General features: G+C 41.5%; 1 protein-coding gene across 2 annotated transcripts in view; it reads left to right on the forward strand.

Annotated features, from left to right (window-relative positions):
- Nucleotides 1-17,485, forward strand: part of CASP6 (caspase 6) — a 32,645-nt gene extending 15,160 nt beyond the window's left edge. For both annotated transcript variants that reach the window (XM_075336582.1, XM_075336592.1), the window contains 6 exons: nucleotides 2,453-2,495; nucleotides 6,143-6,292; nucleotides 10,855-10,931; nucleotides 12,456-12,631; nucleotides 16,491-16,650; nucleotides 16,947-17,485. In XM_075336582.1, coding sequence (XP_075192697.1) covers nucleotides 2,453-2,495; nucleotides 6,143-6,292; nucleotides 10,855-10,931; nucleotides 12,456-12,631; nucleotides 16,491-16,650; nucleotides 16,947-17,179 — 839 coding nt within the window. In that variant the 3' untranslated portion in view covers nucleotides 17,180-17,485. The remainder of the gene's footprint in view (nucleotides 1-2,452; nucleotides 2,496-6,142; nucleotides 6,293-10,854; nucleotides 10,932-12,455; nucleotides 12,632-16,490; nucleotides 16,651-16,946) is intronic.
- Nucleotides 17,486-18,394: the final 909 nt, after the last annotated feature.

The raw sequence follows: 18,394 nt of genomic DNA on the forward strand, positions 1-18,394 counted from the left end.
CTAGGCTCTCTCCTTGATTCTCCTCTGCTCCTTTCAGTTTCACTTCTATGTCTGTATTAACCGCTCCCCCAGGCCAGAATTCACAGGGAAGCTCCCCATGAACTGGGTTTTAGAGCTCCCCCTTCTGGTCTGGAGTTAGGAAAGTGTTGACTGCTGGTGCTACCTAGCATGGGGACCCCCTTCTTGCTTCCAGGCATAATGTCACCCGCTGTGAGGAGGGCAGTGTTACTGTGGCAACCGGACCACTGGGGTGCCACACATACCTAGAACATTCTCCCATAGAAGTTAATGAACTACTCCAGCTTGTTGTTTCATATGGGTCCATGTGGCTGGTATTATTTTCTCACAGCTCTTAAGTTTCTTAAACAAGATAACCACCGTCATGTTCATAAAAAAAACAAAAAAACAAACAACCTACAGAACCTTTAACTATTTTGATTCTATAGTTTAATGCCTTCCATCCAATGCACAGAGCACAAGTAAGGGTACCGTCTCACTAAACGACATATCAGCGATTCCGACCACGATACGACCTGGTCAGGATTGCTGGTGCGTCGCTACATGATCGCTGGTGAGCTGTCAAATAGGCAGATCTCACCAGCGACTTGTGTAATGATGCTGTGCTTGGTAACCAGGGTAAATATCAGGTAACTAAGCAAAGCGCTTTGCTTAGTTACCCGATATTTACCCTGGTTACCAGCGTACACTGCTTACAGGCTGCCAGCGCTGGCTCCCTGTATACGTAGCTAGGGTACACATCGGGTTACTAAGCAAAGCGCTTTGCTTAGTTACCCGATATTTACCCTGGCTATGTGTGCAGGGAGCCAGCGCTAAGCGATGTACACTGGTAACCAGGGTAAATATCGGGTAACCAAGCAAAGTGCTTTGCTTAGTTACCCGATATTTACCCTGGTTACCAGCGTACGCTGCTTACAGAGTCCGTGCTCGTTGGTCTCATGCCGATGTGTGCTACACAACGGGAGACCAACGAGCAAAAAATGAACCAGAACAGTGAGTAATGATCAGCGATTTCACAGCAGGGGCCAGGTCGCTGCTTAGTGTCACACACAGCTAGATCGCTGATGATGTCACTGGTAAGTCACAAAACCTGTGACTCAGCAGCGATCTCGTTATGTGAGAAGTACCCCTCAGTTGCAAAGGTTGTAAAGCTTTTGTACAATTGTTGTCTAACCAGCAGGAGGGCACATATAGCGCTTAAATCATGTAATTCATGGATAACATAATATACATGAATTACAGGTATAAACATTAGTGCAACCAGAATAATTTTAGGTTATAGTGTGGATTTTATTATGGAAATGTATGTTTAGATGATCCCTTTAGTAAGGTATGATTGAGGGGCACTTACTTGAGGGCATTGACAACACATTTTATTATATGATATTCTCCATGACCTTCAAACCCAATGGTATCTGTGAAATCGTCTTTTTTCCACAACAAGGAAATTAGGCATGATGAATATATAGAGTGGCCCTGATTTATCAGCTGTCTAGCAGCAGAACTGGTTTTGTTACCCATAGCAGCCAATAAGAGCTCTGTTCAATATCTTAATCTCCTCCAGGGAGCTCCTTGCCCAGACACGCAGCCCTGACTATGAATAAACAAGCCTAGAATATAATTACGGTAATTCAGACCGCACAATTGCTGCTGTGTGCTGAAATCTCTAGGCGCTAAGTCACAGAAGATATTTCTTTTCCAATGCTTTGTTTATGATATAATCAGACTGCAATCCGATCCTTTAGTATGAGAAAAAGAAAAAATTCGACCAGGTTTCTCCTCCTTCGTTGTTGCAATCCGATCCTGTATATGAATTAGGGTTTCTGAAGACTGGTTCACATGCAAAACAACATTTTGCATGCTACTTATCTTGGGTGGATCGAAACGTTAGGGATAAAACTCATTGAATGGCAATGGGGCTAATCCTTGAAGTAATCAGAGTTGGAAACCGAAAATCTAAGGTAAAAAGTGGATTAACATCAAATTTCTTCAGTTTAAATACTACCCCAAATTGCAAAAAAAAGTTTGGAAGCTGTGTAAAAAGTAAAAGAAAATAAGAATGCAATGATTTGGAAGTCTCTTACAGCCATATTTTATTCACAACAGAGCACAGATCAGAAGGTGAGCATTAGCCGTTATTCCATGTCATTTGAAAAATATTAATTTATGTAGAAATTGATAGAAAAAGATCTAAAAAAAAATGTAAAAAAATGTTTAACTTTCCACCTCAGATCCATGTACACTTATGAATAAAATATGGCTATAGGAGATTTCCAAATCATTGCATTCTTGTTTGTGTCACAACTTTTTTTGGAATTTTATTTATTTATTTTTTTCAAGCATGTGAACATACTTCAAATATATCCACTCATTCATAGAAAATGTTTTATAAAAGTGACCTGCATCTTCTGAAGGTCTGTATTTATCTTCCTAGATGCCGATTCAAGCATCACTGAGACCGACGGTTGGTTTGCAAAGTGAGTGGACGTTTCTACTGTGCATCTTATTAATTGAGATATTTATAATAAATTTGTCAGTGTCATTTATATTTGTCAGCTTTCAATATGGCATGAGGCAAAATTGTTCAATATTCATTCTGGGGAAAAAAGGGATGATTTTTCATCTTTATCGTCATCCTTATGCCATCCATATGGTAACGGCAACAGTTATTAAAATTTACAAGACCCAATACAGTTTCCTATGTTGAAGAACTGAAATGTATCTATAATGGATGCAATAGGGTTGATACTATTGGGATGTAGTGTGTGTGTGTGTGTGTGTGTGTGTGTGTGTGTGTGTGTGTGTGTGTGTGTGTATATATAATATACGTATATTGTGTGTATGTGTGTGTATACATATACACTGTGTGCAGAATTATTCGGCAAGTTGTATTTTAGAGGATTTTTTTTTTTATCGATCAACAACTATGTTCTCAATCAACCCAAAAGACTCATAAATATCAAAGCTTAATATTTTTGGAAGTTGGATTGTTTTTTTTTTTTTTTTTTTAGATTTGGTTATCTTAGGAGGATATCTGTTTGTACAGGTAACTATTACTGTGCAGAATTATTAGGCAACTTAATAAAAACCAAATCTATTCCCATCTCGCTTGTTTATTTTCACCAGGTAAACCAATATAACTGCACAAAATTTAGAATGAACATTTCTGACATGCAAAAACAAAACCCCCCAAAAATTAGTAACCAATATAGCCACCTTTCTTTATGATGACACTCAACAGCCTACCATCCATAGATTCTGTCAGTTGCTTAATCTGTTTACGATCAATATTGCGTGCAGCAGCCACCACAGCCTCCCAGACACTGTTTTCCCTTCCTGTAGATCTCACATTATATAAGGGACCACAGGTTCTCTATGGGGTTCAGATCAGGTGAACAAGGGGGCCTTGACATTATTTTTTCATTTTTTTTTTTAGACCTTAACTGGCCAGCCACGCTGTGGTGTAGTTGGATGCATGTAATGGAGCATTGTCCTGCATGAAAATCATGTTTTTCTTGAACGATACCGACTTCTTCTTGTACCACTACTTGAAGAAGTTGTCTTCCAGAAACTGACAGTAGGTCTGGGAGTTGAGATTCACTCCATCCTCAACCCGAAAAGGTCCCACAAGTTCATCTTTGATGTTACCAGCCCATACCAGTACCCCACCTCCACCTTGCTGGCATCTTAGTCGGAGTGGAGCTCTCTGCACTTTACTGATCCAGCCTCTGGCCCATCCATCTGGCCCATCAAGAGTCTCTCTCATTTCATCAGTCCATAAAACCTTTGAAAAATCCGTCTTAAGATATTTCTTGGCCCAGTCTTGACATTTTATCTTATGTTTGTTGTTAAAAGGTGGTCATTTTTCAGCCTTCCTTACCTTGGCCATGTCCCTGAGTATGGCACATCTTGTGCTTTTTGATACTCCAGTAACATTGCAGTTCTGAAATACGGCCAAATTGGTGGCAAATGGCATCTTGGCAGCTTCACTCTTGATTTTCCTCAATTCATGGGCAGTTATTTTGCGCCTTTTTTGCCCAATATGCTTCTTGCAACCCTGTTGGCTATTTGCCATGAAACGCTTGGTTGTTCGGTGATCACGCTTCAAAAGTTTGGCAAGAGATGCACATCACCTGATTTACTTAATTGGTAGTTGGCTCTCAAGCCTATACAGCTTGGAGTAGGACAACATGTATAAAAAGTATCATGTGATCAAAATACTCATTTGTCTAATAATTCTGCACACAGTGTAAATATACTGTGTATGTATATATAATATAAATAATTACTGTGTGTATATATACAGACCGAATGTCAGCATGAAAATAAATGTTTCCGTAATTTTTTATCGGACTCTGCAAACAAAGAGAACTGGATCCCAAAAAAAAACACAAAATAATATCTCAACAGCCTCATTGAATAACATTTGTCAAGTGCTATTAGTTTTTTCCACAGTCCACACTCGGACAAAAAATACAATTGTGTGAGCAGAACAAAACAGAAATCGGTATACGTTGTACTACTCATTCTATTTTTTAAAGGGACTATGTCAGCACAGAATGACTGTTCAAACCAAGTACAGATGCCCGCTTGCTATCTCATCTGAGAGCACCATAATGTAGGTAAGGAGACTCTGAATCCAACAATATATCACTTAGATTAATGGGTGCAGCAATTCAATTCAATCAGAAGTTTTAGATTTTGCCATCAAGCAGAGCTGAGAGCTGTCCTGCCCACACCAGGCTCTCTATAGGGATTGTACATTGACAGTGAGGTGTCAGTCTGAGAAGGGGGCGTGTCAGACTACCCTGCGCTTGATATTTTAGTCCAATCAATGATAATCACTAAGTGATAAAGCCTTTACTTTACGTAAACAATAGCACTCAGCCTGCTGAGAGGTATGGTTGATTTTTGTATTTAACCCTTACAGCATGCTGTCCTCAGATTACATAGCAAGAACCTGCTGACCGTTTCCCTTTAAATGATTGGCCCTGCCATGATGCACTGGGCACCTGTACTTGATTTGAACAGTCATTCTGTGCTGGCAGTGTCAATCCGTTTAACAAAATCTATAATCTAAGGCTCTCTTTAGATTGGCATATATATTACTGCAAGGATTCTGATATTGTTGATAGCAAGAATAACCGCGATATTCTTGGTTACATATACTATTCTTCAATGGAAAACTACCAAAACCATATAAGAAAATGAAATGTTCAAATTTATTGGGATCCACTTTGAAAAGGCAGTATGAAGTGATTGGGTACATCACTTTTATCTTATTTGCCATAGCACATATTGGTTGAAAATACATTTTGTGCCAAGAATAACCCTATGTCAATTGACCAAAGATCATGGGTTTTTAGTCTGGGTGCTCGCATTGAGAATTATTGGAGTTGAAACTACAGTATTGTACAATGTATGTAAATGGGGATTTTCAAAGTCAGACTAATGTTCGATAGTTAGGACTAGCTTTATTGCACATGCCTCACTGCTCCTGTGGAGCAAAGTGCAGAATTCAAGTAATTCCTAGCAGCTGCGTTCTTTGGTAACTTTTTGTTCACGGCAATTAACCGGTTTGCTTGTTTAGGGAGAGACAAGATACATTCTTGGTAACAATAGGTCATTTAAAGGGGTTGTCCACTCCTGATATTAATGGCCTATCTGTAGGTTGGCAATATCAAATTGGTGGGTTCAGACACTGTCACCCCCACTGATCATCTGTTATCAGCTTTGGTGGGGCCTGGATTTAAACTGTGTGTGGTGCGTAATAGCATAGCTTTGCACACTGCTTAGTGGCTGTTCCCAAGAACTGAAGCTCCGCTCCTATTCATGAAATGATGAAGGGAGCTGTGCTGTTTCTTTTTGTATATTAAGGGCAGACCTGATAACCACTGATATATGTGGGTGCTGGGTGTTATTGCCCCACCAATCATTCCTAAAAATCGAACACCAACATAAAAGTAGTGGACAACCTTTTGAACATTTAAAGTTATCTATGGGTGTGTTGTTGATATGGCATTAGTAAAACAAAGTATCCATAAATCTATGTTGCATAACTTTAAGGAATTAATGCCCTCCAACACCAGTGATCTAATGTGTCATAATCTGGTTACATTTCCAGGTCTCAAGCACTGGACCCAGCTGCAGAGTATAACATGAAAAATGGACGACGAGGCTTGGCGCTAATCTTTAACCATGACTGGTTCTTTTGGCAGCTCACATTGCCAGAAAGACGCGGTTCTAATGCTGACAGAGATAATCTTTTTAGAAGGTATAATCAAATCCGAATGTATAGTGTGTGTTTTTTTTTTTTTTTTGTTTAAACCCTTCACGACATCTGCTGTATATGTACAGTGCATACTGGGGGCGGGTGAATGGAGCGGGCTAACTGGGTGAACTAGCTCAGTACTCTGCAGGTAGTGGCTGTGTGTTCCAGCCAGAACCGGCCTCTAACAATCACATCTATGATTGTCAACCTGCCTAATGCTGATGTCAAACTCTGACAGTGGCATTTAACACACGTTGGCATGAGGAGGCGCCATTCTATGTGTGGATCGGCACGCCTGTGATGTAATCGCGGGGCACCAATGGGTTGCTATTACACCCGGGGATCTATTGAAGACCAATTGTACTTGTCATTTCAGATCTCCCTTGAAACCCTGCCTGTGGTCAGACGTCAAAGGAAACAGTCATGTTTACTATATACTGCAATGCAATGGCATTGCTATATATGGCAAAAGCAACCACAGGTTAGAGTTCTTTTAGGGAACTAGCAAATGCAATGAAAAGTTAAAAATAAGTTTTAAAAAATATATGAAAAAAAGTTCAAATCACCCTCTTTATTTTTTTAATGTGGGGAAAAAAAAAAAAAAAGATAAGAAAAATACAGATCTGGTATCGTTGCTTTCAGAAAAGTCAGATCAATCAAGATATAAAAATAATTAACGCAATCGGTAAACATCATAAATGATAAATTAAAGAACACTAAAATTATGAGGGGTTTGGATGCTAGAATTCCACAAAAAATGCTGTAACAAGCAATCAAAATATCATATTTATCTCAATATAGTATCAATAATAACATAATCTCATTCTGAAAAAGGTAAGCCATCACACCGCTCCATCAACTGGAAAATGAATACGTTAACGGTCTCAGGATATGGTGACAACCCCCCCAATTTTTTTTTAAAAATATGATATAAAAATAGGAAATATAATTTTATTACCATAAAGGTGCTAATGAGGAGAATCATAGTGCCAGATTATTTTTGCCATGTAGAGTATGCCGTAAAAACAATTGCCAAAAAACAATTTAAAAATTGCAGGGAGGTTTTTTTTTCACAATTTCATTGCACTTGGAATCTTTTCCCTGATTTCTAGTACACTATTTGGTGGTAAAATAAATAGTGCCATTTTAAAGTGCAACTTGTCCTGCAAATATGAAGTCCTCATATGTCTACGTGGACAGAAAAATAAAAAACGTATGGCTCCAGGAAGAAAGGAAGGAAAAATTAAAATGCAAAAACGAAATACGATTTTGTCCTGAAGGAGTCGGTGGGCTTTGAAACGCGTAGACATTTAAAACATTATTCATCTCTATTTGGACTCTTTCATCATCTTTACCGCAGTGCAATAGTTTTTGTTTTTTTTCTATGCTGAGAATCGTAGGAACCTTTTATTCAGAATGAGTTGGTTCACTTTTGTACTTTCAAATTTTGAATTGTGATTGCACTAAAATCAGTCCATAACAGACAAAATAGTTAAAGGGAATCTGTCAAGTGATTTTTGTGTATCGTACTAACAGCATCTTGAAATAGGGCTTGGGCAGCCCTTTCAGAATATATAACTTTTTTACTCCTGTACGTCGCCCCATTGTGTTGCTATAAGATGTTGAAAATGTATATTCTCGTGCAGCCTAGTCAAGTGTATGTAAAGGTAACGTCTAAATCCCAGTGGGCAGAGGGACCTCTGCTGATATCATGCCCAAGTGACCAGAAAGGGGCGTGACCTCCACCAACATTGCTGATACCAGGAAGATACATTATTCTACTAAGTCCACGTGGGCATAGGGTTGATTAAAATAGAAGCGGGGATCTGGGGGTAAGAGTGTAGTGGACGGGAGGAAACCTCACCACGCCGACCAACGAAGCGGGCCATGCCACGTATCCAAGCCCGTCATGCCCACAGGTCCTTCTACCCATTGGGATTTAGCCACAACCTGTATGTAAATGCCTCATGCATATTCATCCCTTCCCCCGCCCACTCCTTTGTGCGGCGTTAGTGATTGCTGCAGACTGTCAGTATTCTTTTGTTAGGGAAAGTGAAACTAATCCAGCAGCTGTGAAACCCCTTCCCATACCAGCTAGTGATGGGCAGTCCGGCTCTTCTTGGTGATCCGGCTCTCATGGTTCCATTCACCAAAAGCCGACTCTTTCAGAACCTAATTGGATGCCTATTAAATATGTGTTCATCCCAGGTGAACACATATTTAAGACAATGTTAGCATGATCGAAACTCCGCCTACCAACTGACAAAGCCCTGCCCACCTGTAACAGACCAATTAAAATGTGGAATAGGCGGGGTTTTGTTTGGGTGGGCAGGGTTTTGTGCTCCAATCACCAGAATTTTGTGCCCAGTGAGAGCCTGTAACTCCTTAACGATCGCGGGCAGTAAAATTATGGCCCAGCGGTCAGTGTTAATCCCACCCGGCTGCCACGGGCAGCCGGTTGGGATCCCTGCACATGTCAGCTGATTTGTGCAGCTGACATGTGCGCCTAGCAGGCACGAGCAGATCTCCAAACTGCCCAAACCTGTTAACCCCTTAAATGGCACTGTCAAAGTGACAGCGCCATTATAATTACGGTCGCCGTTAAAGTTTACTCACCACCCGACACCGGAAGTGATCACGTGGATCCGATGGTTGTCATGGTAGCATAGGGTCATGTAATGACTCCTGTAGTTTATATGACTCACTTCCTGCTTCACCCTGCTGAGAGCTGTGTGACACAGGAGATGAACATATCTGGTGTTCGTAGCTGTGATCAGCAGATATGGCATAGTGATCAGACTGCTGATCCTTAGAGTGCCCTATGGGTGCTAGTAAAAAAAAAAAAAAAAAGTTTTAAAAAACCTAAAAGTTCAAATCACCCCCCCTTTCGCCCATAGAAAATTAAAGGGTTAAAAAAATAAAAAAATGTACACACATTTGGTATCACTGCATTCAGAAATGCCCGATCTATCAAAATATAAAATCAACTAATCTGATCATTAAATGGCGTAGCGGCAAAAAAATTCCTAATGTCAAAATGACGGTTTTTTTTGTCGTGGCAAATTTTACGCAAAATGCAATAACAGGCAATCAAAATGTAGCATCTGCGCAAAAAGGGTAGCAATAAAAACGTCAGCTCAAGATGCAAAAAATAAGCAGTCAATGAGCCCCAGATCCCAAAAAATTAGAACGCCACGAGTCACGGATAATGGCACAAAACGTGCGCCACTTTTTTGGACAAACTTCTGATTTTTTTTCTTTTAACCCCTTAGATAAACGTAAATCTATACATGTTTGGTGTCTACGAACTCGTACAGACCTGAGGCATCATATGGACACATCAGTTTTACCATATAGTGAACACAGTGAATAAAATATCTCAAAAACAATTGTGCAATCGCACTTTTTTTTTGCAATATTTCAACATTTGGAATTTTTTTGCCATTTCCAGAACACTATATGGTAATACTTTGATTTCAAAGTACAACTCATTCAGCAAAAAATAAGCCCTCACATGGCTATAGTGATGAAAATAAGTTACAACTCTCAGAAAAAAAAACCCTGGAAAGCGCAAAATTGGCCGGTCGTGACATTTAGTGGCTCTCACTGATGTGCCGGCTCCCATCATTCACAGCAGGAAGCCGGCTCTTTGTGTTGGATCGTTTGAGACCAACACATCACTAGTAGCAGCACATTATTAGTCTATTTGTCTGGCAATTATGTTCCAGATCTGCTCAGTGTTGTTTCACAACTTCTGTGTTATAATGGATGTGCTTCACACAGGGGCTGTACTGTTCAGCTGATCCAGGCTCCTGTGGCTGGTAGCTCAGGTTTGCCTTAATGAGTCACCTCCCAGCTCAGACTGGATGTCCTGTGGAGGGAGAAGGGAGACATAGCAGCTGCAGCATGTGAGTACAGAGCATACAGACTGGGAGCTGAGTATGGCACTGCCTCCTCCCCTGAATAATAAAGCCTTGGTTACCCGATGTTTACCTTGGTTACAGCTTACCGCAGCTGCCAGATGCCGGCTCCTGCTCCCTGCTCGCTTAATTTCGTCGCTCTCTCGCTGTCACACACAGCGATGTGTGTGTCACAGCGGGAGAGCGACGACCAAAAAATTAAGCTGGTCATTCAGCAACGAGCGGCGACCTCACAGCAGGGGCCAGCTCGTTGCTGGATGTCACACACCGCGACAGCGACGGGACGTCGCTGCAACGTCACAGAAAATGGTGACGTAGCAGCGACGTCGTTGTCGCTGTGTGTGACACCACCTTTAGGGGTTCGGATGGTCAAGATGTCAATTATATCTGATTCTGGCCATTACAGTAGGAGCCTGGCTGTAAATTTCTGTTGCTTATACAGAAAGCTCAGCTACTAGCTTACTCTATATAAAACTCCTCCTTTATGACACCTACAAAGGGGGTAGTAATTTTTATATATTGACCTTATATTAACTTTAGAAACATAATTGTAAAAAGTGTTGTAAGAAGCACAGCAGTCAATTTTTAAATTTTTCACTTTTGAGTATAGAAAAATCTACATTAATATTGTTTCTGTTTCTTCAGATTAACTGACCTTGGGTTTGAAGTGAAGAGCTATGATAACCTCCGAGCTGCAGACATTCTTGAGAAAATCCATGATGGTAAATTGTTTATTTTTGAAAAAGAAAAGCACAAGTAGTAAAAAAAAAAAAATGTTCTGACTTTTAGGGGCAGGAAACTAGTATCTCCATTGTATTTGTTTTTTTTAATGCAACATTAAAACCCAGTATTATACCCCAGACCGGTGATCTACAAAGTTGACTGTGTGGTGATGTGTTAGTGACTAGAGATCTGGGCGCTGGTGGGTTTCACCATTTAAGCAAAGGAATTAAACTGATCACATCCACTTATTTTATGTTTAAGTTTCACGTCAGGCACTGGAGGCAGAATCGCTGATGACTTGCGGTAACAGTTCTGCCACTTGCCAATACGATACACTTCATAAAGCAGGTTTAGTTGTAGTTATAGGCTCACGTGATGTTATAAACATTAAAACATTTTTAAACTGGAATGTTTTTATTAAGATTTTCAATATACAGAAAAAACCACGTTGGAGGCAAACTTGCCACTTTCCCACACCCAACCCACCCCCCAACTTAAAAACTCCCAAGAAACATTTTCATGCAGCCCTGTGTAGTAAATACTGCTAGTCAGATAATAACCAAGCTACAGTAACAACTTACAAGTTCAGATTAAGATAGATTATTGCTATAGGTTTAGTAATTACAGTTTCTGCGCTGTTCACCACACCAGTCCCTTACAGCGTGAATTCCATTAAAGGGAACCTGTCACCAGTTTTTTGGACTATAAGATGCGGCCACCACCACTTGGCTCTTATATACAGCATTCTAACATGGTGTATATAAGAGCTCAGGCTGCTGTGACAACATAAAAAACACTTGCCTAACGGTCGCTCTGCGGTGGAATAGGGCCATATGGGCGTCTCCGTTATCTGGTGCCGGCGTCTCCCCTTTCGGCCATCTTCATCTTCTTTCTGAAGCCTGTGTGCATGACGCGGCTACGTCATACACACTCGCCTGTCCTGTGCAGGCGCACTACAATACTTTGATCTGCCCTTCTCAGGGCAGATCAAAGTGTGCCTGCTTAGGACCGGAATGCCGTCGAGTTTGGATGACGTCGGACCCGTCATGCACCGCGGCTAGAGAAGGAGAACCAAGATGGCCGAAAGAGGCGGTGCCGGCACCGGACAACGGAGACTCCCATATGGCCCTAGTCCACCGCAGCGCGACCGTTAGGTAAGTATTATATTGTGTTTTTTATGTTGTCACAGCGGCCTGGGCTTTTATATACAGCATGTTAGAATGCTGTATATAAGAGCCTGGTGGTGGTGGCCGCAGCTTATAGGCCAAAAAAGTGGTGACAGGTTCCCTTTTAGTTCAGACTTTGCACCTCTTCAATAGCTCTTTATTAAAATAAACTCAGACAAAGTCTAGCCAGCTATCTTGAGGCTAGCCCCGACCCATCATGTGCCTGTATTTTTTCAAATTTGAGAACACAATTCCTTTTATGATATATGCATTAAAACATTTTTATTAATTTATAGTTTTAGTTTGCCTGATTCTTCTAGTCCCTTATGTTCTTTTGTTTTTCATTTGACCGTTCAGCTGCATTGAGTGATCACAGTGATGCTGACTGCTTCCTCTGCGTGTTTCTGAGCCATGGAGAAGATAATCATGTTTACGCTTTTGATGCTAAACTTGAAATTAAAAGAATTACTTCTTTATTCAAAGGAGACAAATGCCAGAGCTTAGTGGGCAAACCTAAGATTTTCATTATTCAGGTAAACGTGTTAATGGTTAATGTGTGTTTTTATTCTTATATAGACAAAGATTAACATAATTACCAGTATATGTAGGTTACTGGACCCCGTACTGTAAATAGTAAGAACTGGTGGGTGACTCCTGTCAGTCACCTGCAGCAGCGCTGGGAAGAGTTGGCCAGGGGAGGAAGCAGACTTGTCTGCTCTCCAGCTATGGTTCCCAACTATGATCTCCAAGGCTGAACATTTCAGAGAATAATATACAGTACCTGGCATGTTAGCCATGGTTTGCGCAGCATGAACAGCCTGACAGGTTCCCTATAATAACTTGTAATATCTACCGTGTTTCCCCGAAAGTAAGGCCCTGTCTTACATTAATTTTACCCCCAAAAGTCCCACCCTGCCTTACTTTCGGGGGAGGCCTTACATTGGAAAAAAAAAAACAATTTTCAACAACATCCCCTGCAGCCTCCCCATTGTTTCACAGTCCGGCATCCACCCCATCCTCCCCCCTGCAGCCTCCCCATACAGTGGTTCTGCCCCCCACTCTGCCACCACACACACTGACACATACGGTACCGGTACAGCCCCACACGGCACCCACACACATATCGTACTGGTACCGTACACACACACACTGACACATGCAGCCCCATACGGCACCCATACACATACCGTACACATAACGTACACACACACACACACACACACACACACACACACACACACACACACACACACACACACACACACACACACACACACACACACACACACACACAGAGAGAGAGAGTTTCGGAACTTACCGTTACTTTCCTTCTGTTTCGATCTCCTCTGCGGTGCCGGGCTGACTATTCGGATGCCGGGGACGCTGGACCAATCGGAGCGAGCCTGCAGGCGGTGACGTCGCGGCTGATTCGGCCAATCAGCTGCGAGCCGGCTGACTGGCCAATCACAGCTCGAGCTGATGGCCAGCAGGGAGCCTGTGACGAACAGGCTGATCGGCCAATCAGCATCGAGCAGGAAGGGCGTTGATGGAGCGAGGGAACAGCGGCAGCGGTAAGTATGCGGCCTTACATTACGCCGCGACCACCACCCATAGGTGGGCTTACATTCCCCGGGCCCCCCCGCTACCCTGCCTTACAATCGGGGAGTGCCCTACATTGGCGGACCCCCCCGAAACCCCCACCCTGCCTTACTTTCGGGGGAGTCCTACTTTCGGGGAAACACGGTATGTAGCACCACTTGCCCCCTATTGGTTTTAACCGTTGATTGGCCTTACTTGTTTTTATTATTGACGTAATTGTCTCTTAATTTGCTTCATGGTACTTTGTGATACATTTGTTTAGTACCAGGGACTATAGGGCCTATTAGGGGATACAAGGGTGAGTCTACGTTGAGTATCTGAATATCTAGGGTGCTAACCTACGCAGTTAAGCAGAGACTTTGTTTTGAGGGCAGACTTAGGATATTCCAGTATTCAGTATATTAGGTATATACTATTAAATATTATCCTCTACGGTAACTAATCTTTCTTTCTCACTGTAATTTATTCCGCTTTCTATTTTTTGTACAGTCTGTTATCTGTCCTTACCTTATGTTGAATTCCCTTCAATATTTTGCATATATATTTTAATAGGTAGACTATCCTATCGTGTGTGTGTGTATGTATATATATATATATATATATATATATATATATATATATATATATATATATATATATATATATATATATATATATATATATATATATATATATATATATATATATAATTTTATTTATTTATTTTTTTTAAATTCAAGAAAGATTTTTTTTTTAAAGTAGTATTTTTCTGTGAATTAAGATTTCTTGCAGAGTTTTATTGCAGATTACGAATATATCCACAGTAAGAGCTGCAACTCCTTGAAAAACAAACAAATCACTACTCTAAAAAGTTTTGAATTATAAAAAAAACAACAAACAACGGCCTCTGCCAGTTCTTTCATGGCTCCCTAGTCTAGTCCCTGTTGGTCTCTGTATAACCCAGCCTCCAGTATTGAGGTCTCATGTGACTGCTGCCAATCATACGTGACTAATAATAAATTTACGTTTAAACTTACAATAAGGGAATATTCCGGCCCACCATTGATTAGAGTGAAATGAAAATCTCTCTCATCCTATCCATAAATGTCAGCAGCATCTAAAGTGTGTACAATGGCACTAAGGCCTCTTTTACACATCCGTGAAAATCACGCACGTTTTTCACTGACGTGTCAAAGGTGCGTATTGTCCTCCGTGTGCCGTGTTTATGGCACACGAGTGTTCTCCATGATAACACACGGAGAACGGGAACTTTCTGCTCACCTGTCCCTGTCGCTGCTGTCCGTGGTGCTGATCTTCGATCTCCGGCCCTGCCGACTCCCCGCTGCTGCTGCTGCTCCTGGCCCGCAGTGGAGTGAATATGCAATGAGTCAGAAGCAAGTGACAGTAGCAGCAAAGACAGCAGTGCTGGAAAAGGTGAGTATAGAAATTCTTTTTATTTCACAGGCACGTGTGTTTTTTCTCCGGTGCGTGTCACACGGATCACATCTGTGCGGTCCGTGACAAAAATTAACATGTCTACGCGTGGAGCATACGGGCACACATATGCTCCACATGGTCCATGGCAAAACACGCACGTGAACGCAGACCATTGATTTTATTGGGTCTACGTGTGCCCGGGTTTCTGGCACGTGAGGAAATGGACCAAACACATACCGGAGACACGGACGTGTGAAGGAGGCCTTATAATGTTAAACAGAACCTTTCAGTCGATTCATGCTGCCCAAACCACAGACAACAATCCAGCTGTGGTCTGGCTTCTCCCTCAACCATCTCTTCCTAGCGCCACTGTGGGTTATTGACCGGTCTCTCCTCATATGCACACAAGGTACAGACCTGCCAATCACCTGCAGCACCTTTCGGAAGTGTCAGACATGAGCAAAGCCGGACTAGTCTGGACTACGGCTGTGGTTTTCGGCTGGATCTTCAAAGCAGGATCGTTTAAAAGAATAATATAACTAGAAAGAACAATACATCCTGAAATTGTGCCTCCAGGCTGCAATTCCTGCTCCTTGTGATTTGGCCAGTATGAAAAGCCTGACCGGTTCCCTTTGACACCTTGTAGTATCTGTCTCATCACTTACTCTCTAGTGGTTGCAATATGTTCATGGAGTCTATATGGAATAACATCTGAACAAGACTTTTTTTTTTTTTTTCTAAACCGTAGCTGTTTTACGAAATTATTAATTATGCTGCTTTAAATGGTATTTTAACAAAAGGATGTGATGGCATATCCCTATGGTATGCCATCAGTCCTTGATCAATAGGGATCAGACCAATTGAACCAACTGTTAGCATAAAAATTTGTGGTCTGCAGGGCTAATTACCACAATTGCTCCTTCACGTATCCATCTCCTCCAGGTTGCATATTAAGACTGTTAAAAAGGGTGTCCACTACTTTGACATTGATGGATAGGTCATTAATGTCTGATCGGCTGGGGTCTGACACCTCGCTGATTGGGTACTGCACATCCGCATCCTATTGATTAGAATGAGAGGTGGATGTGCAGTACCTGGCAGCGGCCACTATTAGAAAATGGGGCAAGGCCTGAACTGAGCATTTCTGGCCCCCTGCTGCCATTGCCGGGACCAGCTGATCCACAGGGGTGCAGGGTGTCAGACACCGGCCAATCAGACATTGATACTAAGGATAGGCCATCAGTGTCAAAGTAGTGGACAACCCCTTTAATCTGAAAGATATTCTAGTTTATGTTTACTCCTATCACATGTATGTACAGGGCAATATAAGATAAAATGGACATATCACTTATTGTTTCTTTTGTCCTCTTACACCAGGCTTGCCGAGGTGATAAACATGATGAGCCCGTCAAAGCCATGGACTATACTGACAGCAATGTGGATATTCCTGTTACTAATACCACGGAAGTAGATGCAGCCTCTGTCTATACTCTGCCTGCCGGGGCTGATTTCATCATGTGTTATTCTGTTGCAGAAGGTATTTAATGATATATTACATTAAAAAAAGAAAACATTTGGAAATGTTATAACGACATGCATTTCTTAGGCTAGTCTTAGTATACAGTAAGCTAAAATACAATATGCGTAATAAATTGTCTTGTCTTTTTCCCATCAGTGTCGTAGATGGTAGTTCCCCTTTAAAAACATGGCACAAATTTGTAACTGTGGTTTATAGCACATTAATTTTAGTATAATGTATTATGTTTATGTTTAAAATATACTTTCATTATTTATATTTCATTATTATTACTTTTTCCCCCCCCCTTTTTTAAGGCTACTATTCCCATCGGGAAACTGTACATGGGTCTTGGTATATCCAGGATCTGTGTGAGGCACTTAATAAGTATGGAAAAGAGCTGGAGTTTACAGAACTGCTGACGCTGGTGAACAGGAAAGTGTCTCTGCGCTCTGTTGAGAATTGTCTTGATAGGAATGCGATTGGGAAAAAACAAGTCCCCTGTTTTGCATCCATGCTGACCAAGAAGCTCTACTTAAGGCCAAAGTAAAAAATGGGACACATTTTCTCCATACAGCACTAGAATCTGGTCAATCCAGTTCAGATTAACAGTCTTTCCAGAAACCAGCAAACATTTCATATAAGAGGTTTCCAAATGTTTTACCAGTTGTGCTGCAATCTGTTATTGTAGCAGATAAATAAGGGATTTTTTTTTTATTACAAATTCTCAGGAAAAAACTAGGAAATCATCAGGTCAATAGATTTCGATTCAGATACATGTTTTTATAGAAAATAATACTTTAGCCTACTGTTATGCATTTTTATATGGCAGCATTTGTGAACCTATTGCAATAAAATGGAATTTTTCACAATATACGTCTATTTGGTTCAATATATCTATATATAATATACAATTTACCTTTTTAAAGCCTGGCTTTTCATAATTACAAAATGGGAGTCAGTCAAGACTCCTGTTTTGACATTGATAATATATATTACAACCTGTTATTACTAATGACAAAACAGAAGTCCTTCATGACAGTTGATATTGAAAGTTAGGTTCGCAACCCCTCCTTGGTACACAACACATGAAGAAAATAGTCTCTAAAGACCTCATTCAGAAAATTGGTCTGATTTTTATGTTTTAATCCAATTTTGCTCACTGTTTGGTTAATGTTTGTCTTTACCATCAGTGTTGAGGTGGCGAGCAAGAGTAGAAGTGGACCTTAGGTAGTGGGGGCTTAACTAAGCCCCTGCCGTGAGGCAGATGGCAGGTACCATTCCCAGGGCAGTGACCGAGACTATGGCAGCTGACCCCCAGGACAGGAGATGGACTTTGGTACAGACACAGGTGCAGACAGGTACAGGCGGGATGGCAAAGGCACACAGGAAGGCAGATACAGAGAGATATGGTGGGTACAGCAGGGACAGATGGTTATGGGAAGACTGACTGAGGAGTGCGTAACGGGACAGGAGCATGGAACATGACAACTAGCTAGCAGACAAATGACTGACTAAGGTTGTTGTGCAGGCACCTCCCCTTACGAGAGGATGCCTTAAGTACCTCTCAGCCATAGGCTGAGAGGCATTTCTGGGAAATGGTGCACCAACCCTTTAAGAGAAGGACAGGTGCGAGCGTGCCCTAAGATCACTCCTGGGGGATCTGTGCTGTGTGCACAGGCCCAGGGGGTAGGATGCAAAAGCACATATGGAAGTGCGGGGAAGGATACAGCTCGGCCATGGCGGTGAGTAAGTAAGTTTCCCT

This window comes from Anomaloglossus baeobatrachus, chromosome 1 (assembly GCF_048569485.1).
Source record: "Anomaloglossus baeobatrachus isolate aAnoBae1 chromosome 1, aAnoBae1.hap1, whole genome shotgun sequence".
NCBI lineage: Eukaryota > Metazoa > Chordata > Amphibia > Anura > Aromobatidae > Anomaloglossus > Anomaloglossus baeobatrachus.